The sequence below is a fragment of the Poromitra crassiceps genome, assembly GCF_964638095.1.
Source record: "Poromitra crassiceps genome assembly, chromosome: 16".
Classification (NCBI taxonomy): Eukaryota; Metazoa; Chordata; class Actinopteri; order Beryciformes; family Melamphaidae; genus Poromitra; species Poromitra crassiceps.
Window position 1 is genome coordinate 33,187,883 of NC_139645.1, and position 27,272 is coordinate 33,215,154.

The 27,272-nt window shown below is 41.8% G+C and overlaps 2 protein-coding genes across 2 annotated transcripts in view; both read left to right on the forward strand.

Moving 5' to 3' along the window:
• The window catches only part of LOC310791599 (protein NLRC3-like), a gene marked incomplete at both ends in the record, with an annotated part of 346,801 nt that overhangs the window by 302,427 nt on the left and 17,102 nt on the right, over positions 1 to 27,272 (forward strand). The gene's annotated exons all lie outside the window — the stretch shown is intronic.
• Positions 47 to 26,541, forward strand: LOC310791137 (NLR family CARD domain-containing protein 3-like; the record flags this gene model as incomplete). Its single annotated transcript, XM_083652834.1, has 8 exons — positions 47 to 158; positions 2,467 to 2,627; positions 2,742 to 2,777; positions 3,934 to 4,027; positions 4,405 to 4,518; positions 10,772 to 12,614; positions 26,101 to 26,274; positions 26,505 to 26,541. 8 exons carry the CDS (start codon positions 47 to 49, stop codon positions 26,539 to 26,541), a joined length of 2,571 nt encoding a protein of 856 aa, XP_083508960.1.

The following is a 27,272-nucleotide window of genomic DNA, read 5'->3' on the forward strand; positions in this document are numbered from 1 at the left end:
AAGAGGCCGCCTTGGTTCTTCAACAGGTGACTGACTCAAATCCGAGATGGAGCCGGAGCTAGCACTGCAGCTAGCGGCCACTGCGTTGGCTGGAGCAGAGCAGCTAGCCGCGGCGGGAGTGGGTACCTGCTCGGCCTCGGCCTCGGGGCCCAGCTCTGGTCGCGGCTCATGAGTTTCTCTCTCCGAGTCCGAGTCTGAATCATCATCTTTTTCTTTGTCCTCCTCGTCAGGATCTGGATTGTTCTGTTTTTCAACTCTTTTCAGAAAACGTAGCATCGCCATATTAGCATCTTTCACTGTCAGACTGGTACAGACTGTTGCCTTCAAGTGCTCCTCGGATTTTTATCTTTCAGGTAGAAACTTCATGTGCTACTCGGATTTTACCCTTTCAGATTCTAAACTTGTTCATGTTGTTTGATGTTCATGAGCTTTTAAATTGTAATGTGAAACAGACACTACAAAGAACAATTGTTATATTTAATTTGATTATGTAGAGGATTTGCAAGTTCATAGCTGTTTCCAAAATAATGCTTTACAGTCTGATCATTTTCCAGATTATTCAAATTACACCTGAGGGGGCTTAACTGGGGCTACAGCAATTTGCGAGGGGGCTTTAGACACCCCTTGCCCCGGTTTATCGCCGTCACTGTCTGGCCCCCCCTCCGCTCAAGGAATTCATTTCACAAATCCAAAATTCATCTACCAGAGCCTCTACCAGAGGAGACTGTAAAATTCCACATAGGAGAAGTAGCTTTGAGCAGTCAGCCTTCTCCTACAGAGCAGCACATACCTGGAACACTATACCCGTAGAACTGAGAAACATCACATCTTTCAACTCCTTCTCCAACTCCATAAAACATTGGCTATTGAACAATCAAACATGCATCCATACTCCAGGATAGTATTTCTCGTTGTTTCTCATTGTTTGTCTGCTTTGTACGGCATGCGGTTTTGTCTGTGCTTCTGTCCGTGCTTTACAGTAAACCAGGGGCTGCATAATTGTGCTTATATGCTTTTGTCTGTTTTTATGTGCTTATGTGCTGTTGCTCTGGCATGTATTGTATAGAATATGCTAATGTCATCTTGCATGTTCTTTTTATATGTGCTCATGCATGTTCTTTTTATATGCTATTAATCTGCGTGTGCTTTTCTTCTTTTATATGCTTTTGTCTACTTATGTCTTCTGTACTATTGCATGTGTTTGTTAATGTTTCACATATAACATCAACCTGCCAGGGACTGCAGATGAAAATTAGCCTGTATGGCTAAATCTGGCACATTTACATGATGGACTCACGTGCTCATGTTAATTAATGTGCATTGTCCCTTTTCTTAAATAAATAAACAAACAATAAAGCACACATAAGCCATTGAAAGTGATAATAGGTTTATTTTGAAAATTAAATTAAATGTAAGGAAGTACCCTAAAGACACGTTTAGATGCACAACAAAATAGATAAAAAGTGACTGGCAAGAGCCTGCGAGAGCATGGTTTTACACAGACAGCTCACTTGACTCATAATGAAGTCATGCATTAGGTGAAGCTAACTGTATTGAGACAATTCACAACACATACACAAAGCTTTTTGTGCACAGTAGATCTCAGGACATTTTATTTTATTACATTCTTTATTCACTGTAAAGCAATTATACTGAACATACAGTAACTGTTGGCTACTGATGTTTATTTAGCTAATATATTTTTATTCTTTATTTCCTCAGTGCTCACTTCCAGAAGTTGACAATGCATAATGTTAAATTCTTTTTTAAATAAAGTTGGCCTATTTGTTCAAGAAAGCAGCCTTCTGAGTAGCTTTGCACATAGTTATATCGGTGCACAATCCACATAGAAAAGGTCTATATCTGCTCAAAAATTCACTATGTCGGCACTCTGCAGCCATATCAGTAATCGGTGAATATCGGCTCTAGTACCACCCCTGCCTCATTTTGAGCCAGGAAAACCCCTGTTTGGGGTGTGATTGACAGGTCACCTGTCCAGTGATCTCGCAGCTCACCTATCATGGACCAATAGCAGGCAGTGCTGCAGCTCTCAAGCCAAACTCAAGGCTTCAAAATGGTGACAATCATGGTGGCTACATGGATATTTTTATACAATCTATTAACATTGTGCCGAAACCCTCCCTCCATGTTACATGTTTGTTCATGTTAAAGGGATAGTTTTTTATGTGGGGTACATGCATACAGTCAGTGTACTACATGCAGTAGAATGCAGCCGGCGTGGTTTCAGTTTGGTGAAATGGAGACCGGCCGCATCAAGCAAGTAGAGCTGTCTGCTGAGTGTGAAGGCAACCAAAAATGTATACAAAACAAACAAAAAACAAAAACAACATAAAATGCTTCCATACTACTCACCTGGCGTAATCCAAGACTCCACAAGCCCTCAGATACCAAGTTGACATGAAAAGGTGTCTTTTACACCGTGTTTTTAGCTGAAATCTTCGCCAGGTGTGGAGCAAAGTGCGGAAGAAGTGGGGCTGCTGCACCACCTGCACCTGAACCACTTCATGTATTTTTCTCATGGCCTCCTTCACATCAGCAGACAGCTCTACTTGCCTGATGTGGCCGGTCTGCATTTCTCCAAACTGGGACCAGGCTGGCTGCATAAAGTACACAAACTGTATGCAAGTACCTCATACAAACTCACGTCAAAAAAATCCAAACTATCCCTTTAAGTGCACATTATGTGCACAAAGTGTGCGAGTGTCTCTGTCTCTTTCCAGCTGTCTGCATTGAGACAGAGAAAGAACAATGTGCATGTGAGTGATCATGACTGTAACAGCTGTTCCTCTTCTCTCCATCAACAACAGATCCTGTCTCTAAACCCTCCATCTCTACACTGTGTGATGCTGGTTTGACTCGCTGTCTTCTGAGCTGTGACACAAGCACCACAGACACTGAACCAGTCAGCTACACCTGGGAGAAAGACAACACCAGAGAGAATTACACAGAGTTACTCAAACACCAAATGACCATTACAAAGGTACAATACAGCAATGCTACTGACAGTGTTTGTACCTTTGTCTTTTTGGCTGATTCATTCTGTCCATGTGTCAGTTAGTTAATGCACTGGTTCTCAAACTTTTTCACATCAACTGACACAAATTAGACCACAGACTCCCATCAGATGGAATTATAGTGAAATTAAGTTATCCTTCTTTTTGCTGGGGACCCTCTCATGGACCTCTGGGGTTCCCCAGACCCCATTTTGAGAACCACTGAGTTAATGTCCACTAGTAATATCAGGAGATGAACAAATGCATTCCTTTACAGGAATACACCATAATGATTTGTTCAACTTGCATCACATATTCATTGCACCAGCCGCTAGTTTTCAGCTGTTTTAACCCCCCTCCCCCTCCCTTCCTGCAGCAAGCCCAAATACAGAGTGCCAAAGTCACACCCTCTTCCCGGTTAGACATACAAACCAAGGGGTTTCATCCACCGTTTATTTTTCCATAGACATTTTGTAAAATGTTTATAAGAATAGTTTTACTTGGTCAAACCAAGTGATTCAGCTATATTTAGAATCAGGAGAGACCATAAAGAGAGAACATTTCACTCAGACTAAAAAACACACGCTAAATCCACATTTTTTTTTTTTAGCTTTGGTCAGTTTTAGGGAAACCTGTGAAAGCCTGAAAGAGAGAGCATGTGAAGTGTTTAGCTAGCAGCTTCTGTGAGCTGTGTCTAAGCAGCTCCTCTCAACACAGCAGATTACATCATGTGCTTTAGGGAGGTGTGGTGTTTTTGGATGCTTCCAATGTGGGCGTTGGCTTAAGAAGACTGTGCTTTAACAAGAGTAGCTGGTTTAAGCTGCTGAAGTGCCATTGAGCAAGACACTGAATCTGAATGATCTGTTAAAAAGTGAAAGTTAAATGTGGTTTGTGATCTTATATTTCATTGGTTTTATAGGTGAAGGATTTGAAGTATGCATCATTCAGCTGTAAGGTGGAGAACCCAGTCAGTGAGGAGGTCAGCCAACCCATCAGCAACCCCCTCATCCAGAGTGAGTTACAACACTTTAACAACAATGCAGTTCTGCCACTACGTATCTCTCGTCTCTCCCCTCCCTCTCTCTCTCTTGTCTCTCCCCTCCCTCTCTCTTGTGTCTCTCGTTCCCTCCCTTTCTCTCTCTCTCTATTTATCTTAATCTCAACCCACAGTCAAGGCAGATGCCACCTAGAGTCAGGTCTGCTCGAGGAGTTGTTTTCCTTCCTGCTGCTGCCAAATGCATGTTATGAAATTGTTTAAATTGCTGGGTCAAAACTTAGTAAAGACCCTGGTCTTCAACCATTAAGCATCTCAGATAACTGTTGTTATGATTTGCTGCTATATAAGCAACTTGACTTGACTTAACACTTGTTTCTGTTATTGTTTCTGTAGAGTCTGATGGTGAAGGGAAACGGAGAACAGGGAGAATAGTCACCATCTTCTTGGTACTGACAATGTTGCTGCTCGTCATGATTCCCATTGTCAAACGCATACGCAGAAGAACAGGTAGGAAGCCAAGAAATACTATATTTATTTACAATGAATTACTGTCTAATTGATATTATTAATACTGATGTAATCAAAATGATCTTTGCCTCTAATTGATAGTATTCACATTGTGTGTCTATATTTTATTTAGGGTTAGTTGCCTTACTCCATAACCGGGCCTAGACCAGCCACCCCCCCCCCCCCCCTCCCCCCATGCTTAAAGGAGAATTTCGTTTTTTTTTCTCAACCTGGACCCTATTTCCCACACTGTATGGGTCTAATAAACTCATCGTGACATATTTTTATATTAGACCCATACAGTGTGGGAAATAGGGTCCAGGTTGAAAAAAAACGAAATTCTCCTTTAATGTTGTTGAACTGCCTCTCTTGAGTTCCATTTCCACCCTGCCAACACAGGAGGCGCTGCACTCCTCTCCCATAGACTTGAATAAAAGATTACCAGGTGTTTTCACTAAAGCTTTACATTACAGCCTGCAACGTACAGCGTAATGATTCCAGAGTAATGTTTTGAGCCAGTGAGCCAGTACAGTAGCTACTGATACATACTCTTTCAGGGTGATTTAAGACCCCTCCACTTCCTGAAAGGGAGATCATTCAGGTTGATCAGGGGTTTATTTTATGATGATGACCAACTCGCTGCTCTACACTATCCTGCTTATTACAGTGAGACCGCCCCTTAGCATCAAGACCATTAGAGAGAGGTCTGACACCTGCATGGTCAGGCAGTCAGTCTGTCTCTCCTCCTTGGGTTATTTGGTTTGCTTAGTTTTTGGGTTGATTTATTTTTGATTTTCTCACTCATCCACACACTACATTTAAGCAATATAGCATGAGAGCCAGTGTGTTGTGGCGAATATATCCCGCTGATCAGCTGTTATCCCACGAGGCCGCAGGCCGAGTGGGATAACTGCTGAGCAGCGGGATATATGCCACAACACACGCTGCTCGAGTGCTATATTGCTTTTATAAAACGGTTTCCAAGTATGATAATATAATAATAATAATAATAATACTGTAGCGACCCAGAGTTTGACATGTCGGTGGCGATTACGACGTTACGTGAAGGCAGCGGACCAGCCAGTGTGTAGGGGACTTCCGGTCTCGGGTGGGGAGCCAGTCTGAAGATACGAGGAAGCCGACTGGACGTGTGTGTAGCTAGGAGCTGTGTGTGTGTAGCTAGGGGCTATGAGTGTGAACCGTGAATAAAGACTGTACCAAGTATTGCCTCTTCTCCTCCTCACTTAACGGTCCCGGGAGCGGGCTGTTACAATACTATAAGTCCGACTGGCATGGCATTCTGATAGAGTCAGTTGAAACACTACTGTAAGGCGGGACCGCAAGAACGTGCGGGTGATTTGATTGGATCGTTCTGGAGACTGAAGTTGACATTGGCCAATCCTGGCGCTTGCTGAGAAGCTGAGAGCTTTCTGGAAAGCCCGACAGGCAGCTCGAGCGCAGCGCTGCATCCTCAGCGCTTGCTGAGAAGCTGAGAGCTTTCTGGAAAGCCCGACACCAACTAACGTTACGGGGTTAAATGCGGGGTTAAATGCGGGGTTAACAGCCTTTTTTTTGCAAAGAAGACATTAGCCCGCGTCTATTCTTGTACAAAACATAATTTTCTGCGAAGTATTAGTAAAGTTATAAGCGAAGATCGATTCACAAGGATCTGACAGCTGTCTCCGCCATTTTTTCTTTTGAGGTAACCAAAGGCTTTTAGTAAGAGTTGCCATGGCAACCAATAACCCATGGCCATGGGTTATTGGAGTGGGTTATTGGATTTATACAATGGCTGTGAACCAATCAGATTGCTTGATTTGAGAGAGCCATTTTATAAAGCCTGGTAAACCACCCTGATCATGTGACCTCACATTCAGTCTGGTCTCCAGCCCGCCTCCAGCAAAGTGCAGAAATGAGAGAGTCCATGTAGTTGACAACGTAACAGTTGGCAAAACTATAGCGGCTCCTGAAGCAACGAACATTAATGTTTGTAGAGTAAACAGCCAGAATTGCAGTAATTGCAGAAATAGACTCAATAACAACAATTAAACAAGAACAAGCGTATGCACCAGCAGAGAAAATGTTTTCCATCTTAACCACACCCCCAGCTTCACCACACCACATCAGCCCTACAACCACACCTCCATCTTCACCACACCACATCACAACAACCACACCTCCAGCTTCACCACACCACATCAGCCCTACAACCACACCTCCAGCTTCACCACACCACATCAGCCCTACAACCACACCTCCAGCTTCACCACACCACATCAGCCCAACAACCACACCTCCAGCTTCACCACACCACATCAGCCCTACAACCACACCTCCAGCTTCACCACACCACATCAGCCCTACAACCACACCTCCAGCTTCACCACACCACATCAGCCCTACAACCACACCTCCAGCTTCACCACACCACATCAGCCCTACAACCACACCTCCAGCTTCACCACACCACATCAGCCCTACAACCACACCACATCAGCCCTACAACCACACCTCCAGCTTCACCACACCACATCAGCCCTACAACCACACCTCCAGCTTCACCACACCACATCAGCCCAACAACCACACCTCCAGCTTCACCACACCACATCAGCCCTACAACCACACCTCCAGCTTCACCACACCACATCAGCCCTACAACCACACCTCCATCTTCACCACACCACATCATGTGATGTGGTGAAGCTGGAGGTGTGGTTGTTGGGACACCTCCAGCTTCACCACACCACATCAGCCGTAGATGAGAAACACTTTTGAGAGCAAGAGGGAGAAAAGAACAGAAAACAGGTTTAAGGGCGGGGTCACAACACAGCAGCCACAGGATCATGACACATTTTGGCAAACATAGCAAATCATTGACTGCAGTAACATGATGCTTGACCTTTCTCCTCCCTTCCTGTTCACCCCAAACTATGATTCAAATTTTCACTTCAGCTGAACTTAAGTTTAGCAGACATCCAACGATTCACAGTTATTAATTTGGGCTAACAGTGATTGGTTTCTTTCTTTTCCTGCAGTGACCCTGAAGCTGGAACCAGGTCAGTACCTAAATCACTCATACAATTATTCCTATTGATGCATAAGAATAAAAGTAATTATGCTCATCTAAAGCGAAAAACCTTTTGTCCACGTCCACGTCCACGTCTATGGTGCAAAGGTTTTAACAGTATGAATATCAGCTTAAAGTCCCTGGAAACCAGAAATATTTTATTATTATTTAGCATTTTGAGTTCATCACATCACAGGAATCTATGTCAATAAGCCACCAGCCAAATTTGAACGATGATGAACGTCTCAAAGTATATAAATTTAGGTTTGACAGTCATGGCAAAACTCATGAGAATCAATTATATTTTAGAGTGTATTTTCTCCCGCGGACTGTGTGGGCATGTCCCGTCTGCAGCAGGGAAATGTCCCTCTCTCAGACCTCTCTCCTCTGCTCCGAGAGGGAGAGAGGAGAGAGAGAGAAGGAAATAGAGATTGTGTGTGTGTGTGTGTGTGTGTGTGTGTGTGTGTGTGTGTGTTTGTGTGTGTGTTCGCGCGTTGCTCCCATAGACTGTAAAAATAAGGTTGCTCCGCGCAGCGCATAGCGTACTGACTGACGGTCATCTGTCTATCTGTCTATCTGTCTGCACGTGCGCACACACACACTGACACACACACAGCAGCGCCGCAGCAGGCAGAGGAGAGAGCTCTCCCTCCCAAGGTTCCTACACACCGCCGACGAGTCTAAGCGATAAACTCGCAGATAGACAGATAGATAGATAGATAGACAGATAGATAGATGTTGGTTCTTAAAAGAGCCTTTGTGTTGACGCAATGCGTAGTTAGCTAGCTGCAAAAAGGTGTGGGACCACTAGAACTCTGAAGAGAGATGGAGGCAGAATGTGCGGGACTGCGGGTTGCGCGCGTGTACAAAGGTTATATAGAGCTTATGACGTCATAAGCTCCTGCATTTTAGCACCTCGCGCACTGCTCTCTTCAATGAGGAAGTATCTTGTAGAATCTTGTAGAAAAGTGTCGATTTTAAGGCTTTGGGTTGAAAGTAATGCATAATAATTTCGGAGGCACATAATTACTAACATAAGACCCTAATTAACATAGAATGTTTTTGTGGATTTTGGTTTCCAGGGACTTTAATTCATCATAACATTGCTGCAATACAACATTTTTATGACGGTTCAAACTGTAGGTGAAATGTTGTCTGACATGTGCCATTTAAAAAAATTACCATTTGTCCTGATCATAATGCTGCTCAGGTGTTCACCAACTGTAGTCTGACAGTGACACACAGGGCCCCTTGCAAACAGGTAGACCTACTGTATGTGAAGTTAGGATGGTCTAGCAATTAAGCATTTAGCAAATATGCCTCCCCTCCTCTTTGTACATGTTCACCAACAGCTTATTTTTGTGTCACAGCCAAAAGATTCCAAGTATCATAATTCTGTGATACAAAGATCATGTAGGTTACCCTGATAGTGGCACTATGTTAAAGTGAATGAACGGAGTTCCTCAATAATATAATTAAATGTATTCAGGTGTTCATATTGTGGTATGACATATTCTGTCTGATAATTATTTTAAGCAGGTAGTTATGGTACCTAAATCACTCATAGCATTATTCCTATTGATGCACTCAAAGTGTTGCTGGAATCTGACAGACAGAAAACTTTGATGCCAGCAGAGGTGGAACGTAACTCGAGCAGTGTAGGCTAATTATGTACAGTTTCTAATGGAAGGGGACTTTATTTGAGTGTTTCTCCCTTTTGACTTTCTACTTTTACTCTACTACATTCCAGAGGTAAATATGGTACTAGTTACTATTACTACAGTATTACTATTATTAGTTACTTTTCAGAATAAGTTTTAACATGCTAATCAAAGCTGAAGATGGAGCTGAGATGAAAGCAACAACTTTACGCCCATTCTCTGGATTGTTGAAAGTAATTTTGTCACAAATCATGACCCGGAGCAAAAACCCACAAACAGACACAAAGACAAAACACAGTTCAAGGTTGTACAGGGGACTGAGAGAAGGGGCTGTTGTGGTTTGGCTGTAGAGTTCCCAGGTTCGAGTCTGAGGGTCGGCAGGTGAGCTGGAGGTGGAAGGGCAAAGCCAGAGAGCAGTGGCTTGTTGAGCGGAGGAGCAGAGCAGCTGTCAGTCTTAGCAAGCAGAGCAACATAATCTTGATGTTAGCTGATGGATTAGCTTTACCAGACCACACCTCCATCTTCACCACACCACAACATCCGTAGATGAGAAACACTTTTGAGAGCAAGATGAATAAGAAATATAGCCACAAGCGGCAATACCAGGTGTTCAAGCCTATTGCCCCTGAAGGGGCTTGAATATCTGTATCTTGAATAACTGTATCTGTCACCCAGGTCAGCAGTTGCCCTGGATGGATCTAAAAAAGTGTAGTCATCAGTCGGTCAGCAGTTGACCTGGGCAAATGTCATGCAATTGGGCAAAGTCAGCAATAGAAAAACATGGAAGGGTGATGGTGATGATGTCACAATGCCCTAAAATGGCCTGCGAAGGCCTTAAAACAAAATATCGCTATATATCGCAAATTCTTTTTTCTTTCCTGGAGCACCTAATAACAACCAATATCTGTCATTGGGCCAAATGTCAGGTCTCTGCGATTCAACAACTCACAGCTGATGACGAAAAATAAAAATAATAATAATAATAAAAATTTAAATCTGAGCAAAAACAATAGGGGTTAGCCCCTTCGGGGCTTGACCCCCTAATAAGAATAAAGAAACAGACAAATCATCCCTTCCTGTTCACCTCAAACTCTACTGGACAAAAATATATGCTCCCATTTTTCACAAGCTTTAAAAAAGGATCTAAGACTTTTTAGATGCAAAAAAAATACTTATTCCTCTCATTTTGTTCACAAATGTGTTTAAATCCATGTTAGTCAGCACTTCTCCTGTGCCTTGGTATGGTCAGCTCGGAAACTCTGGTTGAGTAATAATAGCCGATTCTACAACAGCACCTTATACCCAGTCAGGGCCTGCTTGTCAACCCACCAATAATGAGCGGAATAGAGTCCAAGGAGTTGGGAATGTGTAAATTATCAGGACATGTTTGCATTACTCTTTACTTACCTCTCATTGATTTAATCTGTTTTTATTCTTTCAGAAACTCTTGCTACATGTCAACATCAACACAAATCTAATCAGAAGCAGAAGTTTCAGTGTCTGTGTGAATGGTTTGCTGCAGCAGGAAACAAAAAACTTCTGAATCAGATCTACACACAGCTTTACATCACAGTGGGAGGAACTGGAGAGGTCAATTATGAACATGAGGTCAGACTGATTGAAGCAGCATCCAGAAAGCAGAGATCAGAAACACCAATCATGTGTGAAGACATCTTTAAACCCTTACCTGGAAGCAATAAACCAAGAACAGTGATGACAATGGGAGTGGCTGGCATTGGGAAAACAGTCTTAACACAGAAGTTCACTCTGGACTGGGCTGAAGACAAAGCCAACCAGGATGTACAATTCATATTCCTGTTCACTTTCCGAGAGCTGAATCTGCTGAAAGATAAAAAGTTCAGCTTGGTGCAACTTCTTCATCTCTTCTTTCCTGACACCAAAAAAGCAGGAATCTGCAGCTTTGATGAGTTCCAGATTGTGTTAATATTTGACGGTCTGGATGAGTGTCGACTTCCTCTGGACTTCATGAAAAACGAGATTGTGACTGATGTTACCAAGTTGACCTCAGTGGATGTGTTGTTGACAAACCTCATCAATGGGAAACTGCTTCCCCTTGCTCGCCTCTGGGTAACCACACGACCTGCAGCAGCCAATCAGATCCCTCTGAGGTATGTTGACATGGTGACAGAGGTGAGAGGCTTCACTGATGAACACAAGGACGAGTACTTCAGGAAGAGATTCCCAGATGAGCAGCAGGCCAAAAGAATAATCAAATACATCAAGACGTCACGAACCCTCCACATCATGTGCCACATCCCAGTCTTCTGCTGGATCACTGCTACAGTTCTGGAGGATCTGTTCAAAGCCAGTGAGAGAGAGGCCCTGCCCAAGACCCTGACTGAGATGTACATCCACTTCCTGCTGGTTCAGTCCAAACAGCAAAACATCAAGTTTCCTGAGAGAACTGAGACAGAGACCAGGGAGATGATTCTCTCTCTGGGAAAACTGGCTTTTGAGCAGCTGGAGACACGCAACCTGATCTTCTATGAAGCTGACCTGAAGAAGTGTGGCATTGATATCACAGCAGCCTCAGTGTACTCAGGAGTCTTCACACAGATCTTTAAAGAGGAGTGTGTGCTGTACCAGCAGGTCTTCTGCTTTGTCCATCTGAGCATTCAGGAGTTTCTGGCTGCTGTCTACATGCTCCACTGTTACACAAACAGGGATAAGGAGGAGGATAAGGAGGTTCTGGAGACATTCCTGGGTGGTGAAGAAGAAGATGAAGAAGAAGAAGAAGAAGAAGAAGAAGAAGAAGAAGAAGAAGAAGAAGAAGAAGAAGAAGAAGAAGAAGAAGAAGAAGAAGAAGAAGAAGAAGAAGAAGAAGAAGAAGAAGAAGGTAGATCTAAAGGCAGTGAACAATCCCTGGATGTCTTCCTGAGGAGAGCCATGCTCAAATCCCTTAAGAGTGAAAATGGCCACCTGGACCTCTTTGTCCGCTTCCTTCATGGTCTCTCACTGGAGTCTAGCCAGAAACTCTTGCGAAGCCTGCTGGGTCAGACAGAGAGCACACCAGAAAGAGTCCAGAGAGCCATCATCAGAAACCTGAAGAAGATGAACACTGATGATAATAAAGAGGAACACGTCATTACCTCTCCAGACAGAAGCATCAACATCTTCCATTGTTTGATGGAGATGAACGACCGGTCAGTAAATCAGGAGATCCAACAGTTCCTGAAGTCAGAGAACAGATCAGATAGACTCTCTGAGATCCACTGCTCAGCTCTGGCCTACATGCTGCAGATGTCAGAGGAGGTTCTGGATGTGTTCGACCTGGAGGCCTACAACACATCGATGATTGGGCGACAGAGGCTGATCCCAGCTGTGAGGAACTGCAGGAAGGCTCGGTTAGTCCTGATGTGAATACCAACAGTATAGAACAGTGTAGTGTGACCTTAATATAACTGACACAATCAGAATTACTATATAGTTCCTCAAACATACACAACTGTTGTTCTACATAGCAGTGTGGCACACAGTAATCACGTAATTTACTTTTCCTCTAACAGAGTAAAGTCATTACTGTTGCAGGTTCAGTTTCACATTCCAATCAGTAATCTAAAGCCACTTCTTAACATGCAGTGGAATCAGGATTATAACCAGCTCCTAGCCGGTTGGCCTGCATGTTAAACAACAATTAGCCGGCTTACGCGCACTCCATCTCAACCCCTTGTATAAGATCCGCATTATAGGAAAAGCAGCTGTTGTTAAACACTGGCAGGTCATGGTCCTGATCATGTAGCTGTTATGTCTGAGTGGGCGGGTGGTGGCAATTCACATTCACGTAGTTTATTAATTAATGAATCGTTCGGGCAATCGCTTATATCAACGAATTAAACGAGCAAACTCACGGTTTTCTCAAGTGCTGCAAACGGCTTGAATTGTTTGGTAGAGGGATCCCAATGCCCTTCAGCTATGCAGGCAGGCAGGTCCGGCGCATCACAGAGGAGGGACGCTTACTGCTGCGCTGCTTGCTTAATCCCATGTCAGAAAAAGTGAGACATAGGCCTAGCCTAACTTTTGTGGGGAGAAATACATTGAAAACTAGTCAGATATGACTTGAATGCCACTTGTAAAATAAATCACCCACAGTGATTGACGATGGTCCGACCACTATTTTGACTGGGCGGCTTTATGTAACAAAGGCGGAAGCACTCATTTTTGGCACATTGCCACCCCTCGTGGTCGGAATGGACTCTCCGTTAAAACGGCATGTTTTTGAATGGAGTTTGGTTACAGATTCGCTAAAGCTGTTTCAACTTAGCACAGCGCCGACGACGACTCACCCGACAACTATTTTCCTTGTAGGGAATAACTTGCATGCTCCCGCACCCCCTCCCCCCGCCCACAGGCAGAGAGAATACTGACCATTTCCAGCTGTTTCTAAACAAAGACCCCTCATGTTTAAAAAGGTAAAACCGGAAAATATCCTGCTGTGGCTAGCCGTTAGCCAGACATGATCCAGACTTCATGTTTAACTCATTGAGTGCCAGCCACTTTTGCAAAACGGATGCTTTCAGAGGGTTTTCAGTGATTTCTCGAGGCCCACAGAATATTGTGTGATATTACTATGTAAACATCGAACACGCCCAAAGAACGATGAGACTCTCTTCTATCATCAGCAAAAAAAAGTTTATTGATATCATTTTCCGTTCTTTAGTTATCAGCCGGAGAAGATAGGTTGATTTCAGCAAAAACAGACGTTTCAAATTAGAAGCTGAGATAATGAGCCTTTTGTGAAATTAAGCATTTCAAGCACATCACTGACTCTGAAGCTAATATTTTCTGATGTAGTGACAATAATAATAATAATAATAACAATAATTTCCTTCAATAAAAGAGCGAAAACAAAGGAATTTTGATGGCAAAATAATATTTTTTAGCTGCAACCAGCAGCGCTGGCCTTCTTGCTGGTCTTGATTTACTGCTGGTGGGCATCAGATATTCTAGCTTGTGTTTTGCCAATCTGTCCATCTAGCCTGCTGTCTGGGTCGGTGTTGTATGCTGCCCTGCGTGCCCCACCCCCCTCAACTGCAAATTCCTCCGTGGGAGTGTCTCTGGTGGCTCTCTGCTGCACGTTTGCTCTGCACGTTTAAAAGTGTGCAACACCCAGCTCTATTTTCACATCGTTCCGCCGTTTTTGTTCGCCGGCTCCCAGCGCTTCCAACTGAGAATGATTTGGCTTTTCAGAAAGACGCTGGTGTCGTGCTCCTTTTCTGGCAACTAATCATGTGGATGGGCTATCGCAGCAGAGACAGAGGGGCTCAATTGTGGCAGCAGATTGGCTGCTGTTCACAGGCACAGCTAACGTTACAGCATTTCCGTTTCCCCACACGGCTTCTTCTACTCTTTTTTCTCATCTTTCTCTAATCCGGAGAGCACTGTCGCCACCTAATGGGTCCATAAAATAGCTTCTACACCTTCAAAATCCCCCATCCCACCGCCAAAAAACGCAATTGACTATAGTCGTCATTGGCACTCAATGAGTTAAAAGTGGCTTAACAGATAGGTTGTGAGTTTCATTATTTAAGTCTATCAACTCTTTATTGGTGTAATTTCTATGAAAGATCCCCCTGGTATTATTCTGCCTTCAGCTCATGTCAGAGATATTTATGAGTTTAGTGTTTTAGGCTAAAAACTTAAAACCCGACCAAATCTGTGGTGAAGCCTGACTGACTCTAATGGTGCCATGCTGTTTTTATCAAAAGTTTAACTGCCTGTAGTCTCAGCTCCCAGACGTTTGGTGAGCTGCGCCACCAAACGTCTGGGAATTTCACTGTCAGAAACTGTGTCTCCGAGCCCGGCGAGAACCGCCGGCAGCAGACACGCCTACATTTATTATTAGAATTTTATTTGGTAGCGGCAATGCCATTTATCATAGTCCTAACACAGAGCATGAAGCTGATATGCTCCAAACAAAATTTATAGCTGTGGTTTATTTTACAATAATTTTTCCTACCCGGAAGTGGTCCGCTTGCTACTGTGAAGTCATCAGCAGGCTCTGTAACGTTAGCCTCTGGAGTCGGGTTTATCGCTGGGGGAAAGACCTCTAGCCGCCGGGGCCGGATGAAACACATCCTATTAACAGGTTATGTTTGTTTCTAAGTGATTAATATGTTTCTCCGCAAATGCGACGATGTTTTGCGAGACACCGGTTCTGCATGAGAACTGCCCCCAGAAAGCAGGCCCGCCCACAACACTCATGATTGGTTCTCCGATGCAAGGCTTCCAACAGCGCCACCTAACGTTATGCAAAGATTTAAATAGTAATATTCTCAGTCTTACAGGAGTGAAACGGATTAAGACTGAGGGCTGAGTCTAAACTGCCTGTGGAGCTCAGGCTGAAAATCCTACTTTTAATCACTTTTTACAGAAAGGCTTCCATGAATTTGCATTTATGAATTATTTTGTGTGGTTTTTACTGATACATTAACCACTTTTGGAAAATTTCAAATAATATGATAATGTATAAATAATAATAATAATAATATATACTATAATCCAAGTAGTGTCTGTGTCTCTCTCTCTTTCTCCCCTTCGCATATCTTGAGAACCGTTGGTCTGATCAACTTGAAACCTGGGGAGTGCGCTTAGGGGGACCTGACCGAGTGCAGCCCGAGAAAAAGATAAAAGAAATGTGCCCACAGGGGGAGCTACAGCGATATTTTACGCTTTCAGGCCTTTTTTTTTTTTTTTTTTTTTTTTTATTAACAATATAGATGTACAAAATGTCAGACAGACAATCACACATCAACATACTTGAGAGCTATAAACAAACAAATGAGTAAGACATAGAACAATAAAATAAAATAAGGACAGACAAAATGACATTAGCAAAAATCAATTTACAGGGGTTACATCAAATATGTTTCGGTAATATTCTAAGAACCTGTTGCTTTTTTTATTGTTTACAAGAGCAAGCGAATTAAGCAATGAGTTGAGTTCAATCAAAAAGATGGGGAAAGCCGGCCGAGTACCTAAAAACTTCTGTTTATGAATAAAGAATTTTCCAAATAAAATAAAAAAATTTACAACATAGCTTAGAGATTTGTTACTTGTATTGTCATAATAACAAATAACATCTTTAAGAGTAAAGCAGTGGGTGACATTAGTGAGATTCAAAACATGAGAATTTAAATCGGACCAGAATCGCATTGTAATGTTACATTGGAAAAAAAGATGGATCCAAGTTTCATCAGCTTGTCCACAAAAGGAGCAAGAGCTATCAACATCCACATATCTGCAGATTATAGAATTTACTGGATAGATTTTATGTAAAATTTTGAAATGAACTTCTTTGACTTTGTTAGAAATACAAAACTTGTGAGGTAGAAGCCATGCTTTTTCCCAGTGTATATCTTCGATGTGTGAGTTCCAAAAAAACTTTCCTCTTGGGGTTATTTTGTTTTTACTTTGGAAAATATTACGAATATGTTTATTATCACATGTCTTATCCCTTATGTTGATGCCATTCAAAAGCAAAATAGATGGTACCGCTGGGGTGTTATCTCCACCAACAGATAAGTGACTTTTGATAAGATGGATTAAACCAGAGGGAATGGCTTTGATTACAGAATTGTATTCTTTAAAAGGAATTGGAAAGTCATGCCTAGTCATAAAAGGCTCATAGGGCAGTATAAGACCCTGTTCATCAAAAATTGACAAAATGTTTACAATATTTCTTTGGAACCACTTGGGATGAAAAAGAGATTTATTCCTAATAGTTATATATTCATTATTCCATAAGAGTGTTTTATGAGGAGAAAAGTTGTGGACGAAGCATAACCTCCAAGCAAGAAGAGATTGCTGATGAAACTTAGACAAAGAAACAGGAAGTTTGTTAGGCGAGTAATTACATGTTAAAACAAAGGGAAGACCACCAATTTTCTCAAATATATGGTTGGGGATGAAGAACCACAAAGAATCTGGGTTTTCCAGGCATCTTTTAAGCCAATTAACTTTAAAAGTGTTTAAAGTGTCATGAAAATTTAAGACCTCTAGACCTCCATCTGCCCTGCTGTTAGAAAGTACTGCCTTTTTAAGCTTGTGGGTTTTGTTTTTCCAGATGAAATTAAGAAATAACTTATTGATTTCCGTAGCTGTGGGCTCGTTAACAAAAAGAGAAAGAGAAGGGTAAACAAAGCGAGAAAGGCCCTCGGCCTTAGATAAAAGAACCCTGCCATATAATGTTAAGTCTCTTTGAAGCCAGAGGTTAAAGACATTCTTGGTTTTCTTAATCCTTCCATTAAAGTTCAGTTGCTGTCTCGCTACAAGGTTTTTAGTCATATAGATGCCCAAGTACTTAACTGTGTTCTTTACAGGAATATTTTCTATCAATGTATCTTCACAATCATGTAAGGGCAACAACTCACATTTAGATACATTAAGCCTCAGACCTGAAGCTAATGAAAACTGCTCAACCAGATGAATAGCTTTCCGCAACTGATCTTTATCTTGTAAGAAAATAGTTGTGTCATCAGCAAGTTGTGAAATTTTTATTTCCTTGTTAAATATAGTGATGCCTTTAAACTCTGGATCATGTGCAATATTTGTAGATAATAATTCAACAACTAAAATAAATAAAAAAGGAGAAAAAGGACAGCCTTGTCTAACGCCGCGTTTTATATCAAATCTTTGGGAAGTATTCGAGTTAAGTACTACTGAGCTATTGATTCCTTTATAAAACATCTCGATGGTATCCATAAAGGTTTTTCCAAAATCAAACAACTTAAGACATTCCATAAGAAACTTGTGTTCAATGGTGTCGAATGCCTTGTAAAAATCTAAAAAAAGAATAAAGGCTTTTGAATGTACTGAGTCTGCATAGTCCAATAAATCTAATATAAGTCTGATATTATTGCTAATATGCCGGCCTTGAAGAAAACCTGACTGTGTTTCAGCAACAATATTATTAAGTCCTGTCTTTAGTCTGTTCGCATAAGCCAAGGCCACAATTTTATAGTCAATAGTTAGAAGAGTAATAGGTCGCCAATTGTCTATTAACAAAATGTCTTTATCTGGTTTTGGGATAATGGAAATAATGCCTTGTTTCATGGTTGTGGTCATCTCTCTCTGATTGATACATTCCTTATACATACAAAATAAAGGGTTTTGAATAAGCTCCCAGAAATGAATATAAAATTCCACTGAAAGACCGTCAACACCTGGCGCCTTTCCTTTTTTCATTGAGAAGAGAGCCTTTTTAATCTCATTTAGAGTCATATCAGAATCGCATATCATTTTCAGGTCCCCATCAATAGTAGCAATATGTTGTTTTACCTTATTGATATAATTTTCACATGAATGGTCATTGAATCTAGAGGTATACAAATCACCATAAAAGGAAGAGACAAAGTTGGAAATTAACTTAGGATCTGTACAATGAGTTCCATTGATATTAAGAGCCGCTACTGACTTTCTTTTTCCATTTCTCTTTTCAAGAGCAAAAAAGTAGCTAGAATTTGTTTCTCCATCCTCTAGCCATTTGGCTCTAGATCTTATAAATGCTCCCTTTGCCAACTCCAGATAGATTTGATCAATTTTTTGTTGTATTTCCCTCAATTCCAGTTCCTCTTCAGTAGAAATGCTAGTCTTAGATATAATGATATTTATCCTGTTCAATAGATTAGACTCTGTTTTACTTTTAAGGGCTTTTAACTCCTTACTTCTCTTTATTGCAAGCCATCTAATCCTATATTTAAAGTACTCCCATTTTTGTTTATATTCCCCTTCACAATCTGTATTATCACTAAATATGTCATTGATTGCTTTTTTAACATTGTCATTAAAGTAACTGTCTTTAAGGAGGGTATTGTTGAATTTCCAATAGCCCCTTAATTTAGGAGAATCCTGTGACCCACCTATCTTCAAAGTTATTTTCTTATGATCTGACAAGGGTGCAAAAGAATGAGAAACATCTTTAACAAGATGAAGAGCAGATGAAGAAATCAGAAAAAGGTCGATTCTGGATCTAGAAGATAAACTCTTATTAGACCAAGTAAAATCTTGTATATCAGGATTTAAAAAACGCCATGTATCAGTCAGAGAGAGATCAGAACATAGTTTTAAGATAAGATTATTTCTTTGCAAACCTTGACAATTCCTTGGAGGAAACCTGTCTATTGCGTCATCAGCACATTCATTAAAGTCCCCACATAAAACTAAATAAGAGTTTGAATATTTAAGTAAGAGCTCATTTAGTTTTGAGGTTATCTGGCAAAAAAACACCTTGTTGGAGGAAGGAGAGTTGTGGCCATAAATATTGCACACAATAAAAAATGAATTATCTTGCTTAAGTATGATTGCAATCCATCTGCCATCGTCTGAAGGAACCACCTCTAGAATATCTCCTTTAAATCTATGCAACAGGACTGAGACTCCAGCAGAGTGGTTGGTCCCATGGCTACAGTGAATTCCATTCCCCCATTGCCCCTTCCAAAATTTCACATCTGACTCACATGAGTGTGTTTCCTGAAGCAGTATTAGGTCGGCCTCACTTCGCTTACAAAATAAAAAGGTGGCTTTTCTCTTAATTGCATTGCGTATACCCCTGACATTAAGTGACATAACTGTTAAAGAATTTAACATAGAATCCATAAAAAGACAAAAAAAATACACAGAAGAAAAATCACAGGCTCTCAAGTAAACAGATAACAAGAACTTGAAGGTGTGTTTTAGACTCCTTTGAAGAGGGAGTGATAAACAACCAACAGGATATGGTGAACAAATAAAGTGACTTTAGAGGAATAGATCCTGGTACCATATAATTATTTAAGTTGGTATAGTTTCTTAACTTAGTTTTATGAAACAGTTAAGTATGCTTCAGAACAAGCCCTTAATATAACTGTTAGCATGTAACATATGCCTTTTTCAATTTAGTAGAAAAATAAAAGTTATACACTTGTGAACTCAAATTATTCATCAAATAGACTTTTTTGTGTGTATGTGCAAATAATACAAGCTATAAGACCCACAGTAATAGAAACATTTGGTTTGTAGGCCACCATATTATAAGGCAGTAGAAAAAAACAAAAAACAAACCTGCTGTATCAAACTATAGCATCATATAAAGATGATGCTACATACCTCAGATTTTATTACTGGGTGTTTCTTGGTTTAGAATAGCTGCCCAAGAGTTGAAAAGAGTTCAGGGATCGCAGTACTGCTTTATAAAAAGAAAAAGAGCGGATAGAGAGAAAAAACAATGATGGGGGGAACATGCCCGAGGCGCCCCCCATAAATTACGCCCTTGGCCAACCAGTCTCTGAATACAGTTGACAGTTCAATCAAAACGGGGAAAAAAACGTAGATGCACTTCAATTAATTCTCCCGTCGAGAAAATGGTGGGAATGGCTCCGCTGTCATTGAAATGTGAGCATCTCAATCCATCAAATGTGCGAGCCTAGATTTAATTCATGTCCAAGTGGTCAATTTTCTTTCCATCAATCAGAGCAAAAGGGCCAAGGAAAGAAGCCTTCTTCCCTTCCTCCCTTGCCTTCTTCACAAGCGGCCAGAGCTTCTCTCTGGCGACCCTATCCTCAGGGCACAGTGCCTCGGTGAGCCGCAGTTTGTTATCCCGCAGAAACTTGCAGCCTTTGGCGCTCTTCCACACACCATCGCGGAGCCGTCGGAGAGCAAACAAGATGATAATGGATCGGTGGGAACCATCCTTTCTTCTTGGGCCAAGACGATGGGCGATGTCAACACCATCCTCCAGATATTCATCAAGCCCAGGCGCAACTTTTCCTAAAACATCCCTCACCACTTTTCTCACGTCTTCGTTGTCCTCCTCTTTCACGCCATGTAATTTCAGAGCCCATCTCCAGCTGTAGCGTTTGCAGTCAGCAACTCCTGCCCTCAAGATTCGGTTTTCTTTTTTCAGATTCTCAATCTCAGACTCCGTGTGTTTCAGAATTTCTTTGTGTCGGTTAACATCCACGACCAGTCTCTCCACTGTAGAGGACAGTTTCTCAATTTGCTTAGACGTTGTATCGGTTGTCAACTCAATCACTGAAACCTTGTGGTACGTCTCGTCATGTTTATTGGAAAGTGCCTGGATTGCTGCCAAGATGTCAGAGTAGCCGCTAATGTTACTCACGTTGCCACCGCCATTCTCTCTCTCTTTCTCGAGCTCAAGCTTCTTCTTCTTAGATAAATGGCCGGCGGGGTCAGATACACCCAGCTCCATGCCCGTTTCAGTGTTTTCAGTGCTCCTCGCTTTAGCATTAGCCTCCATAGATGCTAGCTTCTTGTCTGTAGGCATGCTAGCTGCGTTAGCTTGACTGATACTTTTACCTTAATATCGTTTTTTCACTATTATTTCCACTGCGAAACTGAGCCCGGTACCAATTATAAATACACTTCGTCACTTACATGCTCACTTTTATCGACTAAAAATACAAATATTCAGGTTGTCATATCACCAAGCCCCAAGTTTGACTGACACGCTTTCAGGCCTTTGCAGGCCACCTTCGGGCATTGTGACATCATCAGTGATGTCAAAGGGGAGGAGAACGGGGGGTGGGGGGGGGGAGTGCGGTGGGTGAAGAGTCGGAGTGCAGTATGTCTGTCCTTCGCGTATCTCCAGAACGGTTGTTCGGCTCGACTTCAAACTTCGGGAGTGTGCTTAGTGGGACCTGAACGAGTGCAGTGCGAGAAAAACAAATAAGAAATGCGCCCACAGTGGGAGCTACAGCAATATTTTACATTTTCATTGTGATATCTTCAGTGATGTCAAGGGGGAGGGGAACAGGCACTGTGTAATGGGTACTGCACCAATCGGGGGGTGGAGAAGAGTGGGAGAGCATGATGTATGAATGGGGGAAGGGGAATGGGTAGATGTACCCATGGGGGGGGGGGGGGGGGGTGAATGGGGAGATAGGGAGGGAGGGAGGGAACGGGCATGGGTAGTGCACTAGTAACAACAACAACAACAACAACAACCATTATCATTATTATTGTCCTCGTCATTATCATCATTATTGTTGTTAATTATTTTTATTATTATTATCAGTATTATTATTGGTGGTGGTGGTACTGGTAGTAATACTACTAGTGTTAGTAGACATAGTAGTATGCTGTATAGGTTTTGATTGGTATGCTATAGTCTCAGCTCTGCTTTGATAATCTCATTTTACATTAAATCTGTAAATAGACTTTGTAGCTGTGAACTCTGAGAGACCTGAGCTCTGAAGTCCTGGTCTCAGCTCTGAAGTCCAACTTCTTCTTTATTATTTATTCAGATTGAGGTTCTGCGAGTTGAGAGACGCTCACTGTGAAGTTCTGGCTTCATCTCTGAAGTCCGACCCCTCCCATCTGACAGAGCTGGACCTGAGTGACAGCTACCTGCTTAGCTCAAGTGTGAAGCTGCTCTCTACTGGACTGGAGAGTCCACACTGTACATTGGAGACTCTCAGGTCAGACATATTTGATAATGTACTGATCTGAATATTATATGAAATATAATATATATTGTAATTTGAGGATGTCTCTATCTTGTCTTTCCATCTGAAATCAGACGGGTATGAGTATCGTTTGGATTTTATCGATGCCCTTCATCTACAGTATACTTACCGATTTTATCAATATCGGTACTGCTTATCGATACCAATACTTATCGATACCCTTATCGATACTACTCTCCATAATTTGGTGCAAAAAATAAAGACATGACATGAAGAGATACAAAAAGATTCAACAGTAATTTTGTTATTACTTATTACAAGTTAAATTCCTGAGAAGGCCTATTTCACCTCTGTGATTGTGAATATGATGATTTATTAAACCTAGGCCACCTATCACTGTCACTCTTAAGGGGGAATCATACTAGCACGTAGAATTCATTGCGCACGTCACTGACTGGAAACTCAACACTAACAAAGTCGCCTGCAATCAGGGCTGCCAAGTTTCAGCCAAAGTTAGGAGTGAGACTCCAATGAAGGGACGCGCCGGCAATTTTTTTTGCCCTTTTTTAGGGTAGATTTAGAAGGATAGCTCAATTTAAATTAACATTAGGATTACTGTTGTGATGTAATTATTCAGTCTTCACCCCCATGCCAGCTGCTGTCCCTGCACCGTCGGCCTCCTTGTGCTCTCTCTCTGTCTTTACTCTGAATAGTGAACATGCAAGAAATATGATCAATTGCTAAAATGAATAGAGTACACAGAGTCCAAGTCTACATTAGGATTAGACTGTCGGATGTCGTTATTCAGTCTTATTCTGTCATTAGTCAGGCAGCTCCTCTCCACCCAATTATTTGTGCAACTTAAAAACCAGTTTCCTGCTATTTTATATAATTGACCAGCACAAGTAGAAATGAAAAGAATTGTAAGAAGAGAAGTCAGATCCACAGCCTCCTCCACTGTTTCCGCTGACCTGGCAAGTTTGGCAGGGGGTGGTTGACCCTTCACTGCCCAAAATGAGAGCAGATCTCTCTACTTCTTCTTCCCTGACATCTTTCAATTTGTTTCAAACGGACAAAAATGGAAGTGTGCAGTTAAGGTATGAATGACCCACAGTCTCAAAAGAGAGCTACATGTTACTGTAAATCCCCTTAGCTCATAGTAAGTATCAATTAGCTCACAAATGCAAATACCTGATGGTTTTAACTAACACTGCTATTAGTCACGGTTGTTGTTTTTTGTTAAATGCACCGCGGCAACCTGCCATGCTGTTCACCAGCAGCCTGTGTAACGTTACTCCTGCTCCGACTGAGTGACTATAACGCATTTTATTCTATAAAAATAACATATTTTGGATGATCAAAATGAGGTGGTTACCTACCGTTTGACCTCCCGCTTCAGCTGAAAGAGTGTCACGGCATTATTCAGCTGACACAGAAAACTGAGTTTTCTTTTCAAACTGTTCGCCAAACTGTTTTGTTGTTCTTCTCTTGCTGGGATAGTGACTCCATGACCTGCCCTACTCTGCCTCTGATTGGTTGCCTTTCGTTGGGTTGGTTAGATTTAGGCAGGGGACTGATGATTGGTTAAGGTTAGGGTAAGAATATCTGGGTCAGCTAATCAGAGGTAGAATAGGGCGGGCTCACCTGTGACGGACTCGAACTACGGCAAGCAGCAAGTTATGGAAATATTATAATATAAGTGAGAGGGAAAAACCTTTATGAGCATGTGAAATAGCAAGTGTGGCGTGTGCACGTGTGAAGAGGTTAAATTGCGTGACTCTCACTCTCAAAGGGTGAGACTTGGCAGCTCTGCCTGCAATACATCTCTTTACTGGGGCATATTTTCATTTACAAAACGTTTTCTTCATCAAGTCTGGATAAATCATACCCGTTTTCAAAGGATTATGAAACAAACCAGCAAGATAGTCAGTTAAGTTACGTTGAGTTTGTGGACCAACTTTATCTGAACAGATGGCTCTGGATGTAACTAATTTGCTGCAAGCTAACATGTTACAGGTAAAGTGAACACCGTCGCTGTACGTTGTTGTTCTGTATTCAGAGTTGGCAAAGTCCACATAATATTCTGTGACTGTCAGAAAATAGGTCAGGTTCAGCAAAGCACTGTGAGGTTTGTGCAACGCGAGGCAGAGATTTCTATCTGTCTCAGAATCATCACAGGGCAGTCGCTCGCTTTATCAGATTATTATATTTATATTGTTGTGTGATTCAGCAACACGATGCCTCCTATCACAGAACTAGTTTTCTTCCAAATATACTAGTGATCTTTTAAACCTGCCGCAAGTGTAGTCACAGCACAGGAGTGTAAACACGCAACATCAAAAGCCTGGTGCCGCTTCGTCATTGTTAGGGAATGGTAAAAAAAACTATAGCAGCACCAAACGTCCAGGACCTTATAAATTCCTGGTACCGGCCAATCAGGAACCGGTACCAAATAATATCGGTGCTTGGTACCATCCCTATCAGACAGTGCAACATTTTATCTTCCTGAGTAAATTCTTTCATGGTAAAATGAATTGTTCTATCATAACTCCAATTTGAATACATATTTTTGATGTAAAATGCACTTGGGACACCAGAGGTGTTGCTTGTTCTATGAGGTGTTTCCAGACTTAAAGGGCTGTGATTGAACTCTGGTAGAACCTTGGCTTGTATAAGATGAATCAGCGTGACGTCACTTGCCACCCAGAAAAGCAGAACCCTGCGGCAGTTATTCGTATGAGTTGAGCCAAACAAACGTTAATCTCAAAAACTATACATCACATCGCTTATATTTTTACATTCTGAGTGAGCAGAAGTAGCTCAAGAATTTGATGTATAATATATGCATATCGTGTTAAAGTTGTGTGAACTGTCGCAGTTTTTAAAATGTAAACAGAGTCAGACACTCAAGCCTCTCAAAGCTCACGCTCCATAGGGTTCCATTGCTGTTGCCACCCAGTGACGCGGTTTGTTTACCAAAATGCTGCTCGGTTGATCCCTCATAGCTTTCTGGAATTGATAAAACCCCAAATTCTGTGATTCACTCTCATCTGTTGCTCCAGTAGAGACAATTGGAGAGTTCAGGTTAAATTAAGGTCAAGTTCCCATTAAGTTACGGTGCAGTTAGGGGTAAGTTTCCCACCCAACTCAAATTCAACTTTTTATTACAATTATTTCCAGAGAAAATTGCCATATGAAAATATTGTCCCAATAAGAAGTGCATTCTGGACCTAAGGTCACAAACGTCAAGGCACAAACTGCAGATGTATTCATCTGGTTGGTTATAGAATGTGTTGAGGGGAAATGGAGAAATCCTGAGACAGAGATTTGACAGGCTGTCTGGTTTCAGATGGAAAGACTATACAGTCTAGTAAGCCAGTAAGCCCTCCGCAATATTTCATGTAATGTTTTTGCTTTATTCTTTCTTCAGATTGAGTGGCTGCAGCTTATCAGAGACTGGCTGTAAAGACCTGGCCTCAGCTCTGAAGTCCAAACCCTCCCATCTGAGAGAGCTGGACTTGAGTTGCAATGACCTGCATGACTCAGGTCTGAATCTGTTCTCTGCTGTACTGGAAAGTCCAGACTGCAGACTGGAAACTCTCAGGTAAAATCAGTTTGCACTTTGCAGTTTTTCTCAGTTGATTCAACACATTTCTCGTCTCTCAAAACAGGATTCCTGAATCTGCAAAGGTCGCCCTGCAGGTTTTACATAAGGATTTGGCTTTTATTGATCTAGCTTCATATACACAGCAGTGAAGCTCAGTGACTGAGAGAAGATCATCCATACTCTGATATCTTGTCATTGTTACTGCACCTCTCTCTGTTCCTCTCCAGCTGCTTCAGAATAGAGCAGCTGGATTTTAACCAGTAGGAAGGTGACCTCTTCATCTCCCCAGTTTTAACATAATGTCGTCTGGTTCCCAGTTAGATAGAGAATTCATATTAGAATGCTGCTGAACACATTTAAAGCAGGCTAGTTTTGGTCCTGAATTTAACTGAGGAGCTCTTAGTTCCCTGTGAGCTGAGATTTCCAGGTCCTGACTTTCCTCCAGACTCAATACTGAAGGTGGTTTCACTTTAGTCCTCAGGGCTTCCAGACTGTGGAAAGCCTTTCTGAGGTACTTAGGTTCCAGAGTCACTCTCATCTTTAAAACTCCTTGGAAAAGAAACTTTGATTGACTTGCTTTTGTCTCATTTTGTGTCACATGTTTTGTCAAAACCAGTTTCCCTGTCAGTGTTAGTGCTCCAGTCTGCTTAGTATACAGCACCATGCAAACACACTGGACCTGCTTTAGACCAGGCCTCACCAATAAAGTCTGTCAGTAGAAATAATACAATAATGACATTAATGGTCAGTTAGCCTCATCAATAAAGTCTTGTCAGTACAAATAATACAATGATGACATTAAATATAAGGGTCAGTTAGCCTCATCAATAAAGTCTTGTCAGTACAAATAATACAATAATGACACAATATAAGAGAATAACATGTCTTCTTGTCCTTCAGGCTGAGTGTCTGTCAGCTGTCAGAGAGAAGCTGTGAAGCTCTGGCCTCAGTTCTCAGCTCACATGCCTCTAGTCTGAGAGAGCTGGACCTGAGCA